The sequence below is a fragment of the Halyomorpha halys genome, unplaced genomic scaffold (genome assembly GCF_000696795.3).
Source record: "Halyomorpha halys isolate HHAL.00 unplaced genomic scaffold, Hhal_1.1 Scaffold385.1, whole genome shotgun sequence".
NCBI classification, from domain to species: domain Eukaryota; kingdom Metazoa; phylum Arthropoda; class Insecta; order Hemiptera; family Pentatomidae; genus Halyomorpha; species Halyomorpha halys.
The window spans coordinates 126,937-146,678 of record NW_027112337.1 but is presented as its reverse complement, the minus strand read 5'-3'; the positions used below and the strand labels follow the sequence as shown (position 1 = coordinate 146,678).

General features: G+C 33.5%; 1 protein-coding gene across 1 annotated transcript in view; it reads right to left on the bottom strand.

Moving 5' to 3' along the window:
• The window catches only part of Sbf (SET domain binding factor), a gene marked incomplete in the record, with an annotated part of 132,070 nt that overhangs the window by 2,225 nt on the left and 110,103 nt on the right, over nucleotides 1-19,742 (bottom strand). The window contains 6 exon segments of the mRNA XM_067050252.1: nucleotides 1,434-1,516; nucleotides 2,128-2,334; nucleotides 7,015-7,171; nucleotides 7,245-7,457; nucleotides 15,876-16,023; nucleotides 16,710-16,888. Coding sequence (XP_066906353.1) covers nucleotides 1,434-1,516; nucleotides 2,128-2,334; nucleotides 7,015-7,171; nucleotides 7,245-7,457; nucleotides 15,876-16,023; nucleotides 16,710-16,888 — 987 coding nt within the window.

The window sequence follows — 19,742 nt, the reverse complement described above, 5'->3', positions numbered from 1 at the left end:
AAAAAATGGGAAAAATACAATTTTTTTAGTATATAAAAATAATATGTATAATTAGAACTTGGAAGATTTATAACAGGTGTTATAATTTTAAGTTATGAATTATTTGCAATTTATAAATAATTTCTTTGATAAAATGGCTTATTATATGTATTAATTAGCATTATATTGGAAAATGGTATTTATTTAATCAATTTTGGATAATAAATTTAAATATTTTAAATAATAGAATTTTAAAGATGAAATTCTCAAGGTTAGCAGAACAATGATCTGCTGTTGTTAACCAAGATATTATGGTCATCATTTCTTAGATAATATGTGTTAAATGTAAAAGCTTATAAAACTTAACATTTTGTATATATGAAATAAGTTAAGTTAGTGAAAACTCAAGGGATATTATTTTTGAACACAAAACTGTTACGAATCAGTGATAACAATCAATAAAGACTTTTTATCATAATAAACATTAGCCATATCAAGTTTGGTCGTGCTTATTTGACGGAAGAAGAAAACTGGTTTCTCAATAGTCCTTTAATTCCTCATTAGTCCTAGTCAATAGTGTTAGTAAAATTTTCACTATCAATGATGGTGGCTATTTTGAAATTATATTTATAAATTAAAAATTATTACATCATTTTAAATTTGAACTAAAGTGTGTGAGTGAACTTGTTTTATTGAAACAAAAGATGAATAGTAACCATGGTCACAAGAATCTGAGAAATAAACTAAATGAATTTTAAAATAAAATTAGTTTTGAGTTTTAAGTGAAAATCTGCTTAGAAGAATGAATATTGGAGTCAATGCAAGGGACGAAGAATCCTAATGGAATACTAAAACAAGTATCAATCACTTTTTGATTTTTTAATACATTGTAATTTTAAGTGTCCTAAATTTTAAGATTTTTCATATCACGGTTAATTTATTTTATTTAAATAAGAAATTATTTTTCTTAAAAACATTATATTTTCTTCTCTATGTTCAAATGATTGCCTAAAATCAAAAAGCAACAAAGCTAAATATTTAAAAAATAAATAAGTCTCAAAATATTAATTTTTACTGATTTAATTGATGTAAAAATTAAGAAAGTTTATTATAATTTCAGTTTTTTTGTCTTATTTTTCTATGTAATTAAAAAAAAGTAGGTAAATGTAATTTAATTTTTAAATAAATTTGGTATAGTAAAACTTGAATATATTGAATATTTATATAACAAATTGATTTAATTGATTCGTTTTGAATCAATTAAATTAATTTATATAATACAAGGTTGATCAAAAGGAAATAAATAGAGACAAGATAGATCGATAACTTGCTATAACTAAATCCATTGAGAATGAAATAGAAAAAATATTATTATTTTCACTAAATATAAATAAAAAATAACATCAAAATATGCTCTTCACAAATAATTTTATCTAGAACAAAATGGAACTTACATCAAAGAAAGACTTATCATCGGTCTTCTTAGGAGGACCTGGTATAGGAGGGACTTGCGTAACTGACATTACTTCAGCTAAATCTAAAAACAAGATAGCGTCACCATTGAGCAACCATATAAAAAGGCATACTTGTGAGTAAAGTTATATACAAGTTTAAACTGACATTAGAAATATAATGATGAGGAAAATATTAGTTACATTTAAATGAATTTAAAATAGCTTAAATCATTCACACTTGTTGTTTTATTTTAATTAATTGATTATAACAAAACAACTGATAATGTGAAATAACTTTAAATTATTCTTTTAACCATTGAAAGAAAATTATACACATCAACATATTGTGCAAACAAATAGACAAACTCAGTTTTATTGATGTTGAATGATACATAAATGAATGATGACTATTTTCAGAAGATATTAATACCTAATCTTAGTTTAATGATCAAAGTAATGCTTTTGTTGAAATAGTATTTTCTTGAACCTAAGAATAGCTAAATTTCATTGTCTACATGACACAACCTCTATTACATCAACAAAATTACGCAAAATAAAATTATGACAAATAAAATTGCAGCATTAGTTATCACATATTTTTATCTTAAGAAAACATATGAATATTTCCCAAAAGAAAAGAAATCTAACATAAAAATGATGAAGTATTAAGCTAACTTAAAAAATGTTAAGATACCTATAAATCCTTTGCAATGAGAATCTTCCACAGCATCATAATAACGTAATTGATGTTTGATTGAATCAAGAACAAACCAGCGTTGTTTCCAACCTTTCAATAATGCTCCTCTCTTATATAAATATCCTTCATGTGTTCTGTTTTCAGCAACATTTGAGGAAAACTGATCATAATACTGTTGATTTGTTGTTTGAATAGCTGTAACACCTATAAAGTATAGAGATTACCACATTACCAAGAGACCTCCACTAAGAAGGAGTATTTAGACTTACTAATACGTATATACATATATCAAAACAATTTTACTAATTTTCATGAAAGAAGTTTATTTACATTTTTGTATTCTATTTATGCACCTAACCATTGAAGTAAGTACAGCTTTGTCAATAATCGTACCTCTAGTCACACAACAAAATCTGTGTCTTGTTTTTGCCCCAATGATATTCTCTTAGTAGGAATACGATAAGTCTACTTTGTTTTTAAATATACAGTGTAACCTCGGTAATTTAAACTTCAGTACTCCGAACTGACGTAAAAAGAAAAACTTACACTTTTATAGAAAACAGCAGGCAGTAACATTTTTGTTTTCAAATAAAAGTGCAAATGTGTAGAGGACATTTTTAACTTCCCGATCTATAGGCAAGTTATTGAATCCACCATGAAAATTTTTACAGTTTGAATATCGGGTAATGTAATTCCCATGAAATTGTTCATATTATATTTTGTTGGAATTAGAAATACATAATATCTATTGTATAAATCATTTGATTTGTGTTAAACTAATTTAATTGATAGTAGAAATATGCATAGTACAAATTTTGTTGGTAAACTCTTTTTTTTTTTTAATCACGTTTTAAATAAATTCATCATTGTCATAATCATTTTATCCCCTTTACCACTTGTGCAGTGTGGGGTTACAATTTGCAGAGTCTGGACCAGATGTCTCGTTCTTGGACCATCTCCTTTTTCCTACTCCAGTCCATATCTCGCCTCCTGAACACCTCCTTAACACTCTTCTCCCAGGAAACGCGTGGTCTTCCTCTTGGCCTTCTTTTCTCCAGGCGAGTCTTATAAGTCTTTCTGGCTGTTCTTTCCAGGTCCATCCGAAGGAGGTGTCAGAACCATTTTTGCTTGTGCCCCTCTAGGATGCTCTCAGTCGGTTTGACTCCGAGGTTAGTTCGTATGGTACTGTTCCATACTCTATCTCGTCGTGTCCTTCCCTCCATCGTACGAAGGTACCACATCTCCATGGATTGGATCCAGCTCTTGTGTTTCGAGGTGAGGGTCCACGATTCGGAAGAGTAGTTAAGAATAGGGAAGAACATCAATTTGTAGATTAGTATTTTAGTTTTTCTCATCGCCTCCCTTTTAACCAGAAAATCCCTTCAAAGCAAAATAAATATTCTTCCGGCTGCACCGATTCTTTGAGAAACTTCCTCAACAATGTAGCCGCTTTCGTTGAGATGGGCACCTAGATATTTGAAATTCTGGACCTGCTCTAGTCTTTCTCCGTTCACTCTGATCACCCTCATTATTCTCTGAGGTTTCTTTCCTATCCTCATATAATTGGTCTTTTCTGGGTTAATTTTCATGTTTATCGAGCCCATTTCCTCTTGCAGAACATTTATGTTGCATTGGAGGTCTCGGTCGTTGGAAGCCAACAAGACCCGGCCATCTGTCAAAGCCAACACAGAAAATTTTATGGGTTGTAAGTTCCTGTGTCCTAACTGAAAATGTCTCATTTTCAGTTTAGCTTTCTTTATCCCTTTATCACGTACTACTATGAAGACGAATGGGCTCAAGTAACAACCTTGACGAATACCTGATTTCATCTTGAATTCCTGTATCAAGTGGTTCCTTGTTCTAACCACATTCCAGGTTTTATTATAGACTCATCACTGCCAAGGTCGTCCCCTTGATCAATGGCTCTATCTGACAGTGCCTGCTCTATGCCTTCCTTTCTCAAATGATAATTTGAGAATAAACTCAAACAAAGTGTATTATACTTTTTTCACTTATAAATGAACAGTTGTAAGAAATTAAATCATCATCACTTTGCATTACTGGGATGTAGGTGAAAACCATTTTTTAAATTAATTTTTTGATCTTTTAAAACTTCAAACCATCAAATATCAAATAAAATATGTAAGAAAAAAATTAAATAAATAAAAAAGTTATGTACATTCATATTGTTGAATTTTTTTATACCATTTTTCCTTTTACTTTCTGTAATTCGAACTTTTCAGTAGTCAAAAATCTCCCTGCAGCAATTATTGAGTTGTAAAATAAGTTTGCAGCGTTTTTCAATATTTCAATTTAATCCTTTCTATGTATATAAAATCATGTTTAAATATTCTAAAAAAGGATTAGTTAAGGTTCTTTTATGCACCAGTTTCAACCGAGATTCCTAATCTTTAAGTGGTATTTTTCTTGCTCAAAATGAAAGAGAAAAAAATTCATTTTTGTCATTTAATGATTTTTATTTCCGAAAAGGAAAATTGGCTGCACAGACATTTAACAAAATTTGCAGTGTGTATAGCGATGATGCCTTAGGAGAAAGCACTGTCCTAGAGGTATTTGCTCGGTTCAGAACCGGAAATTTTGACTTGGAAGACTCAAAGCACTCGGGTCATCCTTCAACTGTTAATGATGACCATATTCAAGCATTGGTCACAGACAACCCTCACTCTACGACATGGGATATTGCAGATTCACTTAACATATCTCATTCAAGTGTCTCAAATCATTTGGATATGTTTCTCAAAGTGATATATAGGTTCCTCACAATTTTACAGAAAAGAATTTATTGGACGTCATATCCATTAGTGATTCCCTCCTGAAACGCAATGTTAATGATCCATTTTTAAAGAGGTTCATAACCGGGGATAAAAAGTGGGTCATCTACAATAATATTGTGAGGAAAAAGTCCTGTGAAAAACAAAGTCTCCCACTGTTAATGACTCCAAAAGCAGGATACATCCAATAAAGGTTATGCTGTGCATTTGGTGGGATTGGAAAGGTGTTCTTTATTTTGAGCTCCTCCCGCCCCACCAGACCATTAATTCTGCAGTATACTGTGCACAGTTGGAACAACTAAAGGCAGCGGTTGAGCAAAAGTGTCCAGCATTGGCTAATCGCAAAGGCATAGTTTTCCATCACATAATGCCTGTCCTCATGTGTCTTTGCAGACCCGGCAGAAATTATTGGAGTTTGGCTGGGATGTGATCCCCCACCCACCCTATTCACCAGATCTTGCACCACACCAACAGATTTTCGCTTATTTTGGGCCTTTCAAAACTGTCTTAATGGAAAAAACTTTAATTCGCTCAAGGACTGCAAAACAAACATAGAGGAGTTCATTGCGCAAAAATCTGAGGTTCTGGGAGGACAGAATTAAAAAATTACCTGAAAAATAGCAACATGTAATAGATTAAAATGGGTCATATATAATTGATTAAAAATCTGAAGTTTTTATTGAAATCACCAGTAAAAAACACTACGGACTTATTTTATAATCCAATAATTCTGATTAACGAGATAAGCTGTATCTATGATTTAAGTATTCACCATATTAAATTTCTCAGCTGATTTCTGCACTAAAGACTTCTTTTTTTAAATTTACAATATCAACTATTTTTATTGTTCGAAATTTATGCAATGCTGTTTATTTTTTAAGTTGAACAATCATAAACGACTGAGGTATTTTGGGTTAAATGTATTTAAAGTAAAACATGATGAGCAAAGGAGGGTATTTCTTTGAAAACAATCGGAGACAAAGAGACAACAATGTAAACATTTCATTGAAAATTAAATAATCTAACTCAAAAAACTGTTTTATTTTACTCTTCCGAGTAAATTTCTGTATTAGACTGGAAATACTATCTAAAAAATTAAAAGGAATAATTTCTTTAATGTAATGAATGTGCAGTGGCTTTAGGGTTTATTAATTAAAACCCGAAAAGAATAACTTCAAGATGTACGTATGAATTGATACCAGAGAGAAAAAATGCTTTATTTAGCCATGCTGCCCAAATACATTGGGTTGCTACATTACACAGCATATCAATCAATCCATGATTGGACATATATACAATACATATATTTACACGGTATAACAAAAAAAAAAATATATATATATATTGTTTTTCCTAGTTTTCTTTTACAATCAATACTAGTCTACACAGAAAACATAAATATTTTAATTTTTTTGCCTATTTCACAATTTTATTTAATTTAATTGACAAATTTATTTTCCCTAATTCACTCTCAGAGTAATTTAATAAAACTATTAAACATGGTTTTCGTCAAGCTGATGTGTATTGAAAGAGTTAAATTTAGGTCTCAGTAACAAAAATTTGGCTGCCTACGTCCATTAAAGGGTTGTCCATTGTGTAGGGGTCGAAATTCCTATACTTTAGATCAGGACATTTGAAAATTGTCCTCCTAGATAGGTTTCCTTTGGTGAGAGGGAAGAGAACATTTGGTGAGGTTTCACTGATTCACATTTCATATAATTATTCAAAAATTTAATAAATTTTATAACAAACAAATTCTATGAAAACTAGATTATTAGTGATTATTTAAAATTAGTGATAGAATTAGAGTAACACAATTTAGTTTGTTTTTTTCAGGCAACAAGAAATCAGCGATAATTGTTTTTTAAATAAACTATATCTAAACCAAACTTCAACTTGTTTGTTTCAATTTACTAAATGGAATCTAAACACTTTAAAAATAAAAGTCGCTACAATGTTATGGAAATTCTCAATTATTAAAACTTTAATTAACATTTAAACTAATTGCTTCAATATTATAAGTTTTAAAAATCTGACATCACCAAATTGTTTAGTTTAAAAATGTATTAAAATGATAAAAGTAAATACATACTCGAGTTAACTGATGCTGTGTCTCCACCACTTCTGCTCAATGTTTGATTGGCATGAGTTCCATCTGAGACAGATTTATATTTAGTGCAACTCTTAGGAACATTATCACAACATTTTTCATGGCAGCTATAACCACAGTCAATGCAACGAAGACCAGTCTAACAGTTTCAAATAATTAGAATCAAACATTGTAACTTAACATTCATTAATTATTACAAAGAGATAAATTACCTTTACAGGACCCCATAAAACGTTAGTACAAAAATCACAGTAGGTTGGAGTTGTAAAGTTATGTTTTTCGAATCTATGAGGATGAGAATAAATAGGTGCAATTGAGGGCTGCGTATCAACCATCTTTCCTCTCATTAATATTTCTAAAGTAGATCTTTTATGAAGCAAACGTCCATGAGATCGTACAAGTGCAGTACTCAATGATGCATGTCTCTAAAAAAATAATAAAAGAAAAACATAAAATAAAAATGAATAGATCAATATGACCTAAATTAGTTACGGCTACGATTTTCATGTAAATATTAATTTTTTACTGGCCAAGTTATAACCATGTGTCAATTAACTTTTTATGTTTTGGCACATTTGAGATCAATTTAAAACAATGTCAATTCACAAATTACTTAATTTATATTACAAAAATTTCTATATCTTATTTTTATATTTATAAGAACTTGAATAAGGATAAAAAAAAAAAAATTTCAGAATATTAGTAGCTCATCTCCTGCAGAAGCCTGTCGGCCCAATGCAACTGGCTTGGCAATTTCTAAAATTCCTTATAATTGGTTATATTTTTCTTCCTATTACCAATATTTCTAAGAACTGAAATACAACTAGAGATCTCCTTTAATTTTAATATTCTTTGAATTAAAAATATAGTTTTAAGTTTTCTCTTCCTTTTATTTTTACTACGTATAACTTAGTTTCTAATTTAGTGTCAATCTTGGAGTCGGAAGAAATTTATGTGGTCTTATTTAAAGCATGATACCCAGGGTTGTGATGCTATCTTTTTCTTGTTTTTATTTCAAAATGACAAGTTGAGACCTTCAAGCATTTTAATTGATGAGGCAACTGAAATTGAGGCGCAATATACTGCCAACATCATAATTAGTACACTCTTCCTAACCATCAGAGCCATTTCTTCTGTGTTAGAAAAATGCAATCATGCAACAATGGGATGGTTTTTAATGATTCCATGAATCCTCTTTGGCCAAATGGTGGTTGTATGAAAAAGTGTTCTATTTTTAGTCAAACAGACTTAAAGTATGAAAATCCCTACAAGTATTTTATCCTAAAATTCATGGCATTGAAGATATAATGGTCAACCAATCATCTAACTAATACTATTGGCAAACCATCAGCTTCCAATTACTTTGATTATGATGGTGAAGACTAATAATAGTATCTCTGTAGAAGCCTGAAGACACTACTAACTCAAATTGAATGAGACTCTACAAGCAGGCAAAAGTAGCTGAATTTGTTTTAATTTTGGGTTCTATAATGTCTTGACCCTACAAAAACCTACAGCAAGCATGGCGAACCTATGACCCATGGGTCAGACATTGGCCCATGGAAGCTTTTTAACCTATCCACCCACTCATTGGTTTTATAAATTAATTTTTTATAAAAAATTATCTGAAGATAAACAGCAACAGATTTCTCATTAAATAGTTTATGTTTATACTTTGTTATACATTTATATATATGTATACATATATAAATATATTAATAAATAATATTTCATAATACATATTTTATGTAATTTTCTTTACCCCACGTTCATTCAAACACTTGGTGACCCACGAGCTAGTACTAAAAATAAATAGTGAACAAAATTTGACCTACGTCTCAAAAAGGTTCACCATCGCAGACCTAAAGCATTAAAAGGGTTTCCTAACCAAATTGAAATCTAAAATACTAGCATTGCTGCCATCCAGGAAATTCAGTAGATAGGAAAAGGCATTCTGGAGGAAAGATAGCATAACATGCAGCTAAGAAAGTTACCATCAATTTGGAACAGGTTTTGCTGCCTTGTAAAACTCGATTTTAGAACATGTTATTGATTTTAACACAGTGTTATCAAGAGTATCCTTTATACACACATAAAAGGAAAGTTTAAGAATTAATCAATCCTTCATAATTAATTAATCAATCAAGAGTACATAAACTAACTGAAATATTTATTTATTCAAAAATTTATTTGCTTTATGACCCAAACAAAGGACTAATTCTATAAGATTCTTAATAGAACAATTGAATAATACCCTTGATATGACATGAAGGTTATTACAGGAGACCTCAACAATAAAGTAAGAAAACAAGCTATTTGTATCTAAATTATTGGTCGGCACAGCCTTCATGATTTTTTCTTCTCAGACCACTGTTGGGCTTAAGATATTCTACTTCTATATTTAGTAAGTTTTAATTTTGGGGGCAACCTGATAGGGTAAAAGGAGGACTAGAGAGGGAGATGGGTGCGGGTGTCTCCCCCACTCTTCGCAGATGAATTAGGCCAAAGTGCCCTACTCACTGTCTGAGGATTCCCAGTTCTCCCCATCCCTGCCAATGCCTACTGTCACCTCCGCATGGTGCCCCATGGGACTTGGGAATGACAGAGGTTGGAGTCCGTCATGCTTATCAGCATGATAGACAAGACGGGCCCTCTTTCAAACACTCAGGCGTAGGGACCTCAAGCTGAGGCTGAATGGCAGAGGGTGTATAAAAATATACTGTCTCATATCGACCCACTTGGGGCACCCATTGTATTTAATGCCTGGTGCAGGGAGAGGGGGTAGTACCTGCAGTGCCTTTAAGAACCCCCATACTCATGGGAACAACATGAACCCTGATAATTTGTTATATTTGTATTCCTTTCCAGATGAGCAGGATTCGTCCTCCTCAGATATTTTGGACCTGGCAGGGCCAGCAGTAGAAATGTTCTGAGCATACTTCCACAAGTGTGGAAGACATGAGCAATGAAGAACCTCAGCATGGGGAAAGGGTGACGTTGCCCCCAGACTAGAAGAAGAGACACTAGAGGATCAGGCTCGATGAGAAGAAGGTGGCGTGCGATCAACAGAGCTGCAGCATAACTACAGGAGACTGAGAATCTTCTGGGTCCAACAACTATGGTTGATAGGGAACAGAGCTCTACGGGTCCTGGTTCAGCGGCAGAGAGTCATCCAAGGAACATAGATTGGACCCGGAATACCGGGAGACTTTCAGGCCCATCAGCTCCAGCTGATAGGGGGGAACTCATCAGGATCCGGATTAGCCATCCATGAGGGCTAAGAGGAGGCCTGAGGTCAGTTCTCAAGACACCGAAGATCAACAGGGCACCTCTACCTCTGGTATTAGTGACCAGAACCCTTTGGGACCACGAACAAACAGGAGAGCTGATGGGAGGTGGGTGGAGCTCAGGATACTGAGGAAGGACCGGGCCCCTCAACTTCTGTTGATAGGGACCGGAATCCTACAGGACCAGGTACTCGCAGGGACCTCTGCGCCTACATCAAATAGGCCTAAGGGAGATAGTCCAACCAGACCAATCTCTTCTAACGCTGCGGGATGCAGTAGGGTGGCCATCATTCCGGATGAATATCCATCTGTTTAGGTCACTCGTGAGCAGAGTGATGAGATCCAGTCACGACTGATCAGGATCATGGACGAGCAGGCGCTAGTGGGTGCACACCTAGATTAGTAATTTTATATACCATCTCGGGGGAGGGGGGCATCGTGTTTTGCGACAACCAGGCTGGCAGGGACTGGGTGTCAGTTGTTATTTGAGATGTCACAGTTAGCGAAAATGGTACTCTTCACGCCGGTAATGTTGATGAGCTTCGCAGGACCACCAGGGTGGGAATTTTCTTCCTTGGCGAGCGAGTTGAGGGAGACATTCTTCCTAGGAGAATTGGCTTCCAAAACTCGAGGATGCCTGATGTCGACGGAGAGACGTTGGTCGGCATCAAGGAAGAAGAGACTGGCTTTTAAGCAGCTTACACTTTTTGGAAAGCAGGAGCTTCCTGATTAAATATAACTTCAGGAAGGCCTTTGTCAAGGTGCATACCAGGAGGAGGCCTCCACTTTGGGATGAGGGAGGGGCTGGTGAGCCCATGGAGGTGGAGAGAGCTGCAATGACCTCTTGTGCTGGTGCAGGTGGGGTGGCGGCCTCTCGTACGGGTGCGGGTAAAAGGACAAGGATAAAGACATAGATATTATATTAATACAAGAACCTTACTTATTTAAAGGCAGGATCAGGGGGATGGGCATGCGTGGGTACAACATTATCTCTGTGCCAATTCATGCCAGAACCTGTATCCTGCATAAGAGTAAACTTAAGATGTTGCCTCTTTGGCACTTGTGTTCAAGGGACTTGGTAGCAGCAAAGTTGGCCCTTAAAAAAGAGAATCCATAGGGAGATAGCAATTGCCTCTGTTTATCTCCCCTATGAAGAGGCCAACCCGACGGCGCCCTTGAGGAAGCTAGTGGATGGGCTAACTGGGAAGGATGAAATGGTGGCCTCCGTGGATGCCAATGCTCATCACTGGCTCTGGGGGAGCACAAACACCAAGCAGAGAGGTGAGTCTCTTTTAGAGTATCTTTTAGGGCATGACTTAGAGGTCCTTAACTAAGGTAGCAAAGTTACCTTCGTTAATAGGATGAGGGCGCAAGTCATAGATGTAACAATAGCTACATTGGTACATCAGATACGACTTATCGGTATGTGATGTGACTGAGTCGGTGTACAGGAATCTGAAATTAACGAATTGGGATTCCTACTACACTTAATTCGGGGAGGAAGTTAAGTTGTCCCAGAAACATCAGGAACACCTGGCAACTCGAATGCCTTAATATGTCCTTAACGGACGCGATTATCAGATCCTACACTGATAATAACAGTGTATGCAGGATCCAATCCAACAGGAATACAACTTGGTGGAATGAGGAATTAGCTAGGCTCAGAGGACTCACGAGGAGACTTCAATATAGCCAAAAGAACAGGCTGTTGGGACACTTATAAAAGTGTACTAACTGATTATAAAGATGCTGTAAGGAAAGCCAAAAGAGGGGCATGGAGAAGGTTCTGCAATGATATTAATGATGCTTCCTCCACGTTCAGAATTAATAGGATTTTATCCAGGGGCTCTGAAAGGGGAATACTGGGTGCTGTTGAGGTGGAAGGGGGAACCCTGGAGGCTCTGGCACTCTATAAAGAGCTACACTTGTGGTAACTTGTACACAAGTGGGCTGGGACAAATAGGATTGTCAATTCTGGCAAGGTTCAGTGGGCGATTAGATCTTTCTCGCCTTTTAAATCAGCCAGATTACAGATGAAATTTTTCCGGCCTTATTACAAAAAGGTTTACCGATCTTGAAACCATATCTCCTAGTATTACTAAGGGGCAGTTTGGCACTGAGTCACATTCCAAATAGTTGGAGAGTATCAAAAGTGTGTTGCATACCTAAACCGGGGAAAGCGTCTTACGACAATCCCAAAGCTTATAGACCTATTTGTCTGACATCTTTCTTGATGAAAGTACTTGAGAAAGTTATAGACAGACACCAGTACCATGGCAAGAGTCATGGAAATCAAAGGGGTGGGACAGCTTTGTTTCAAATGGTTTAATGCAATGTTGGAAGGAAGATTGTTCACATCAGGGCTAGGACATACTAAGATGTGGATGAAGCCTGTTGGTGGCTGTCCCCAGGGTGGTGTGTTATCTCCTCTCATGTGGTGTATAGTGGTTGACACCTTACTAATCAAATCTAATGATGCAGGCTTTTATATGCAGGGATATACCGAAAATATCGCTGTGCTGATAGGAGGCAAATTTCTAGAGACTATCTCAGGACCGCTTCAAACATCCGTAGACCTTATGAATGGATAGTGCCAGGAATATGGTCTTGGGATCAATCCTCAAAAGGTCAGTCTCTGTGTCTTCACTAACAGACGGAATATTGCAATCAGATAACAATATCTTAACAGTGAACAATAGGAATTCTGCAATGAGATCAAACATCTTAGCGTTACTCTTGATAGTAAACTGAAGTGGTAACTTCATGTTGAAAGGACCAGTATGAAGGCACTGAGGTGTCTCTGGGCATGCAAAGGAGCCGTAGGTAAATCCTGTGGCCTCAAACCAAAAGTTATTTATTGGTTGTACATGGCAACAATAAGACCCATTGTCCTATACTCTGCTATCATATGATGGCATAAGGCTGTGACCAGGAAATACTCAGCCAGGCTTGGGAAACTTCAGAGACTGGCATGCCTTATGATGACTGGTGCCATGGGCACAACTCTCTCTGCAGCGATGGAGGTTCTTTTGAAAATAACATCACTGCATATAGAGATTGAGGCCTAAGCCCTTAGTGCTGCATATAGACTTGCGAAATTAGGAACAAACTCCCATTCCTTATCCTATGAGGGACATGGAAGTCTGTTCAGGAGGATCAATGAAGACGGGATGTTGGATATGCATTCTGATCTTCAAGTGAAGAAGTATAGGGACACTTAGTATAGTGTCAAGATTGAAGAGGCTACCCAAACCGTGTAATGGGATAAACTGTTATATGCATGGATCCTTAATGGAACAAGGATCTGGAGCAGGAATATGGAGGAAGGATGCCCAATCAAGGCATCTCCATTTCACTAGGAAAGCACATCATAGTATTTCAAGCTGAGGTGTTTGCAATTAATGTTTGTGCCCAGAATCTAATAAAAGAGGGCACGAGGGCAGGCTAGTCACGATTTCTACGGATAGTTAGGCAGCCATCTATGTGCTGGGTAGTTATGTAGCCCATTCTAAATTGATGGAAGAGTGCAAGATTAACTTAAATTCTCTTTCTTTGGCTATCAAGGTGCAGGTAGAATGGGTACCTGGACACAAAGGCATTAAAGGTAATGAGCGAGCAGACTATCTCGCTAGGAAGGGATCTGAGACAACTCCTTTCACACCTGAGCCCATATGTGGGATTAGTCTCAGTCATGCTAAGAGGCACATCAAAATGATTGCTGAGGGCAAGGCTGGGTCACTTTGGAGAAACACCAGATGATTGGAACAATCAAAATTGTCCCTAAAGAGAACCTCCCTGAGAAGAAGCAATACTCTTCTTAATATGGACAGGAGTACTTTACTATAAAGGGTAACAGGTCTATATACGGGACACTGTCAGTTGAATAAGCTTCTCTATAAAATGAGATTGATAGAGTCCCCTGTTTGCAGATACTGCAGAAAGGATGATGAGACTGCCTACCACATCATTTGTAGATATGATGCAGTAGCAAGGACACGATTCCTTATCTTCAGTAAGGATCATATCTTGGGCCCCAAACTTTGCGAGACAGTAAATCCGTACACAATATCCAGATTCGTAAAGGCAATTGACCTGCTCTGAGTAGAGGAGAGACAGCATACAATAGGCCCTCGGTGTACTTTGCCGAGAAAAAAAAAAGAAAAGCTTTAATTTTATATAAATTAAATTGAGGTGTCTTGGAATAGGTCTAGAGTTCACCTTTGATTTGCCAAAAGGTTTGATGTAGATTCAGGTTTTTTGACATATGTAAATTTATTTTTTAAACAGTCAATAGAAGACCTCGAGGAGAAAAAAAAAGGTTGTATGGACTATGGTCCTATTTTACACAGAAAAGCTTAAAAATTTTAGTTTTGGATTTTTTTTTTAACTCCAGTTTTGTAAAATAGTTGTGTTGTGAGTGAAATTCTGTCTCCTCAAAGTTTCATAGTCTATTAGTAATCTAATAGTAATCCTTTCAAGAAACTATCACAATTTATAATCATGGCATATTATTCCAACAACAATATTTGTTAAATTAAATATTTAAACTAAACATTAACGATGATTCACAAATTCATGAATTCTATAATTTATTTATCAACAATCCTTAGATTATGACTTTTGATCTTATAGGAACAAGATTAAAAGAAAAAAATCCTTCTATACAATATAAATAAAAAATCCGGTGTGGTGTGTGCATCACATACTTTTCACTTGCTACAAAAATTCGTAATTTAGGGTTTATTGAGGTGAAAATAACAAATATCATTCCTGCCAAAAATACAACAGTTTAACAAAAGATAGCAAAGCCGTCTTTAACAAAAGATATATATATATATATATATATATATATATATATATATCAATGCGATCAGGAGATATTGTGGAGCCGGTCTCGGCTTTTTACAATTCGAACTCCTGTCTTTATTATTTCTTTTTTCTCCTATAATTATTTATCTAATTCTTCAATATTTTATATTTATCCATTGTTTATTATTGTCAACAATGAGAACTAGTTATGTATTTCAAATAAGCAAAATTACAGGTACATTAGAGGAATTTTTTTTTAATGAAAACTTTGCTGTAACATCCCAGGCATATGCATGTCCTAAAAATATGATTTCAGTTGGGAACTTTTTTTTTTTTTTTGAGTTAGGCTGTTCATACAAGCACCATTTTTTGAGACTTGGTTATTTGTGACTCAGAAGACCTCAAAACATGTACTTCTGTCAAAAACTTGAATTCAAAATTTAGGACAATCGCAATACTTCCCCTTACTACATATCGGTAAGCGAAAGTAAAACACTATATAGGAATACAACATTCTTTTAGAGGACGAGATAGCTAAGGAAGTTTCGGAGAGGTTCCCAAAGTGCCTGGGGTCTTGTGTCGCTATGGATTCAATTCCGGCCTGGATCAGGAAAAATTTATATCAGTGGCTTCAAGAAATGAATCTTGAAATGACACTCTGGGGCTATAAATGAAATTTAACAAATAAAAATATTTTTTTTTTTACTTCCATTTGATATTTTAAAATAATAAAATCAAATGATTTACCGTAAGAGAATCAGTGGTTGGTAGTTCCAATTTATCCCAAAGAATTTTCCATTTCTGAGGTAAGTGTCCTAATTCTGTTTCAAGGTTATGTATTTCTTCTAAAAGATGTGTAAATGCATCAGGGATGCAATGCCTTACATTGTCATAACTAAAAAATAAAGAAATAAATAATAAAAATCAGACATTTAAAACTGTATTATATCAGAATAATTTTATTTTATCATACAATTTGGTAAAATTTTACAAAATTAGATAAAGGGTTTTTGGACATTGAAAATAAAAAGGCAGATTATACTGTAATTACCACTAACTGACTGAGAAATACAGCAATATCTTTCAGAAGTCCAAAAAAGAAAAAAAAATAATTGGCTTAGATAATAATAAAAAATTTACTGGACAGGATGGAAGAATAGATAAAGAAGATCGGGGTCCACAGAGAAAGGACGGAACAAAATTAATTTTGATAAGTTTTAAGAGAGGGTTGTGTTGTTTTTCTAAGCAGTAAATCAAGATCTCACCAAGAAAAGTATTTGGAAATGGGCATGTAGGAAGAAATTTTGACATGGTCATTGTATTAGAGGAAAAGATTCAGGATTTTGATAGAACATATTTTTGAGAATCACAACTTTAAAAAAATATTGAACCAAGAAAAAAAAATTAACAGCATAAAGGGGACAGTCAGGAATAATCTAACAGTGATAGAAAACTACTGTTATTCTACTCATTCTAATATTACCTACTTGTGATTTGGTAATATAAAGTTTTTGTTTATTGTTTATTATTATAGGGAGTATTTCATTAATTTAATGAGTAATTATAAGCAATGAGTATTACCCAGTAATAACAACTTGTCGAGATGTTGAATTCATTCCTTCAACTGTTTCTGGTTCTTCTAGTTGAGTTGTTTCCAGCTGCAACAGCTCCAAATCGTAAGTTGGCCCATGTTTAAGATCTTCATTAATATAATAATCCCAAACATCTAAAACTGCTAAGTTAGACTGAGGTCTTAATACCTAAAACAAAACATACACATACAAACATAAGAAAAAACATGAACACATATGTGCATGTATTATAAATTGTAAATAAATTAAAAATGAAGATTTTCTATGAAGTGGTACTATTATTTATATTTTTTATACACTCAGATAATATATTTATAAGTAATTATAAATTCTTAATTATATTATTTTTTCATATTGTATAGTATCAAGTGTACACATGTGTAAATATATTATAAATGGTATATAGATTAAAAATGAGGAATTTCTATAGTGTATTACACTATTTACATTTTTTATCCCCTCAGGTAATATACATAACAAAGGAACTTTGAGGATAATCTGGTCATTCTCCAAGTTCCTTTGTTCTATTGATACATCTCCACTCCATCTAAATAGCCCTGATGAAGACCTACATTGAGGGTGGAACCATTGACATACATAGTTGAGCACTATTTTTTTCTTCTTGACCACAACCTTGACAATCTTCAAATTCACATATTGTCAATTATCTATACATAAATAAAATAAAATGTTTGGTGCTGAATAAGTTAAGTTTAGCATTTAATTAAGAAGACCAATTACATTCCAAAAAAACAAATGAAAAAATTTTTTGTAAACAATTTTATAAAATTAATTTATATACAGGAGGTATGCATTTTTAAGTGTTTTTCATCAAATCTAGTCTTAAAAACAATGTAAGGTCTGTTCCAACAACCACTTTTGACTGCCGGAACTATACGGAGCATGGTTTTTGTTTGTTTTGTTTTTTTTGGGGGGGGGGGAGGAAACACGCACTATGCATGCTCTGTACAAACAGAAGTGGTTGTTGAAACAGACCTGTAGTATGAACTCACTGTTTGCTAAAGGAAGTTTATAATGAATAGGCCTTCCGAAAACATTTTTCAAAAGAGATACAAGAAAAAATGATTAAAAATAAGCAACAAGATAAGACCAGAAAAAAAATAAAACTAAAAACACAAGTAGATTATTTTACTTTATGACAGGGCCATGCTCAAAAAAATTTTTTTTTAATACTTGCTAAGAATAAATAAGGAAATTCCATTCTAAACATCCTACTCCTCATTGAGATTAACATTTTTAAAACAATCAGCATTTGGTACAATTTCACTATAATTAGTGATTTTATTTGAGCTAGATAGTTCAAGATTCACAAGCTATAGAAAAATAAATAAAAATAATTGGCCTAAGCACAAAAAACACAAGTAAAATAGATTTTTTCAAGTTGTTTACAAAAAAGTTGAAAATTTAAGTACAGCAATAATTTAGCAGCCAACTATAAAAAAATAAATCTTTAATTTATTTATTATATTTATATAAATTTTTTCTGGCAAATATCACAGAAACAGTTGCTTCTACAAGAATAAACATTATAAACTATTTTATAGTACATTTAACTAGCTTCAATTTGAACCTTAATAGAGCTGTTTACATTCAATGATTCCTGAAATGCAGTTTTTCAAATATCAACTTTTTTCCAAGCAAATAAAAATAAACATTCTATGAAATTATATTAGCAAATATAATAGAAACTGCAAATCCCAACAAGAGTAAATAAGCTACTTTATGGTGCATTTAACTAGTTCCAATTTGAGGCTTAATAGATTTCTTTACATTTAATATTCTGTGAGATATAATTTTTCAAATACTAAATTTTTTTCCAAATAATGAGAAATCAACATTTTGTAAATTTTAATTGGCCAATATCATGGAAACTACAAATCCTACAAAGATTTATAAACTAATTTATAGCACATGTAACTGGTTTCTATTTGAGTGCTAACAGACATCTGTATGTATAAACTAGTTAATGTAATTAAACTAATAAAGATATCATTAACTGTTCTTGAAAATGTCAATTAAGCTGATAAATAAACCATTTATGAATAACAGTTGATGTGGTAACTGACTCAAAGTGTATACACCACTACCATTTTGGAACCAATTTAATCAATTATCTAAGGAACCAGATTTAGAATTTTAAAATAGAATAACAACTCTACATAATTTATTTGAAGAATATATAGATATTAATGGTCGTTTAATTGCTACACCATTTAAGGTCACAACTTTTTTACATGTGTTTTTTAGAACTTAGACCAATTATTTTTATTTATTTTTCTATGGTTTATGATTCTCTGACTATCCAACTTTAATAAAAGGACATGGTGATTGAATAAAATGCTGAATGACATTGACTAAAAAAGTAACTTAAGTTTAATCCATCTTTGGAAGCCATTTCAGTACTTTTTTTTCTGCAAACAATGGTGTTTTTCTGTAACATTAGTTCCAACGATCACAATGATGTGAAATTTATAAGGACGTGGAGGGTGAAGAGGGATTTACAAGAAGAGAGGGTCTAGCCCTCTGTGTATAAAAGTAGCAGTATCAAGGGCCTGTGAACCAAGCTGGGCCTGAAAAGGCCAATAATAATTGTTTGAGTTTTAAACTTGTAAGATGAAGAAAATTTGTCCATTTATTTAATATTAATTAATTATTCATTTGATATTAAATTTATTTATCAAGGTGTCTAACAATTTTAATGCTAAATTTTCTAACAATTTAATAATCATATTTAAAAAATATCATTCTTATTAGGATTAATGATAATACTATCATGATAAACTAAAAAGCACCAAAACCACAAAAAACAAGACAATAGATATCACATGAACATTAGGAATTGATACTCCTAATTACAATGATATTCTTTTTTAATTTTCTAAAAATTAAGAGGATTTCGAAAAAGACTGAACTTACAAAATATATACTTAAATAATGAAAAACAATTAAAGACTTCATAAATAATAAAACAAAGGTTCCTGTAGAACATAATGCTATATAT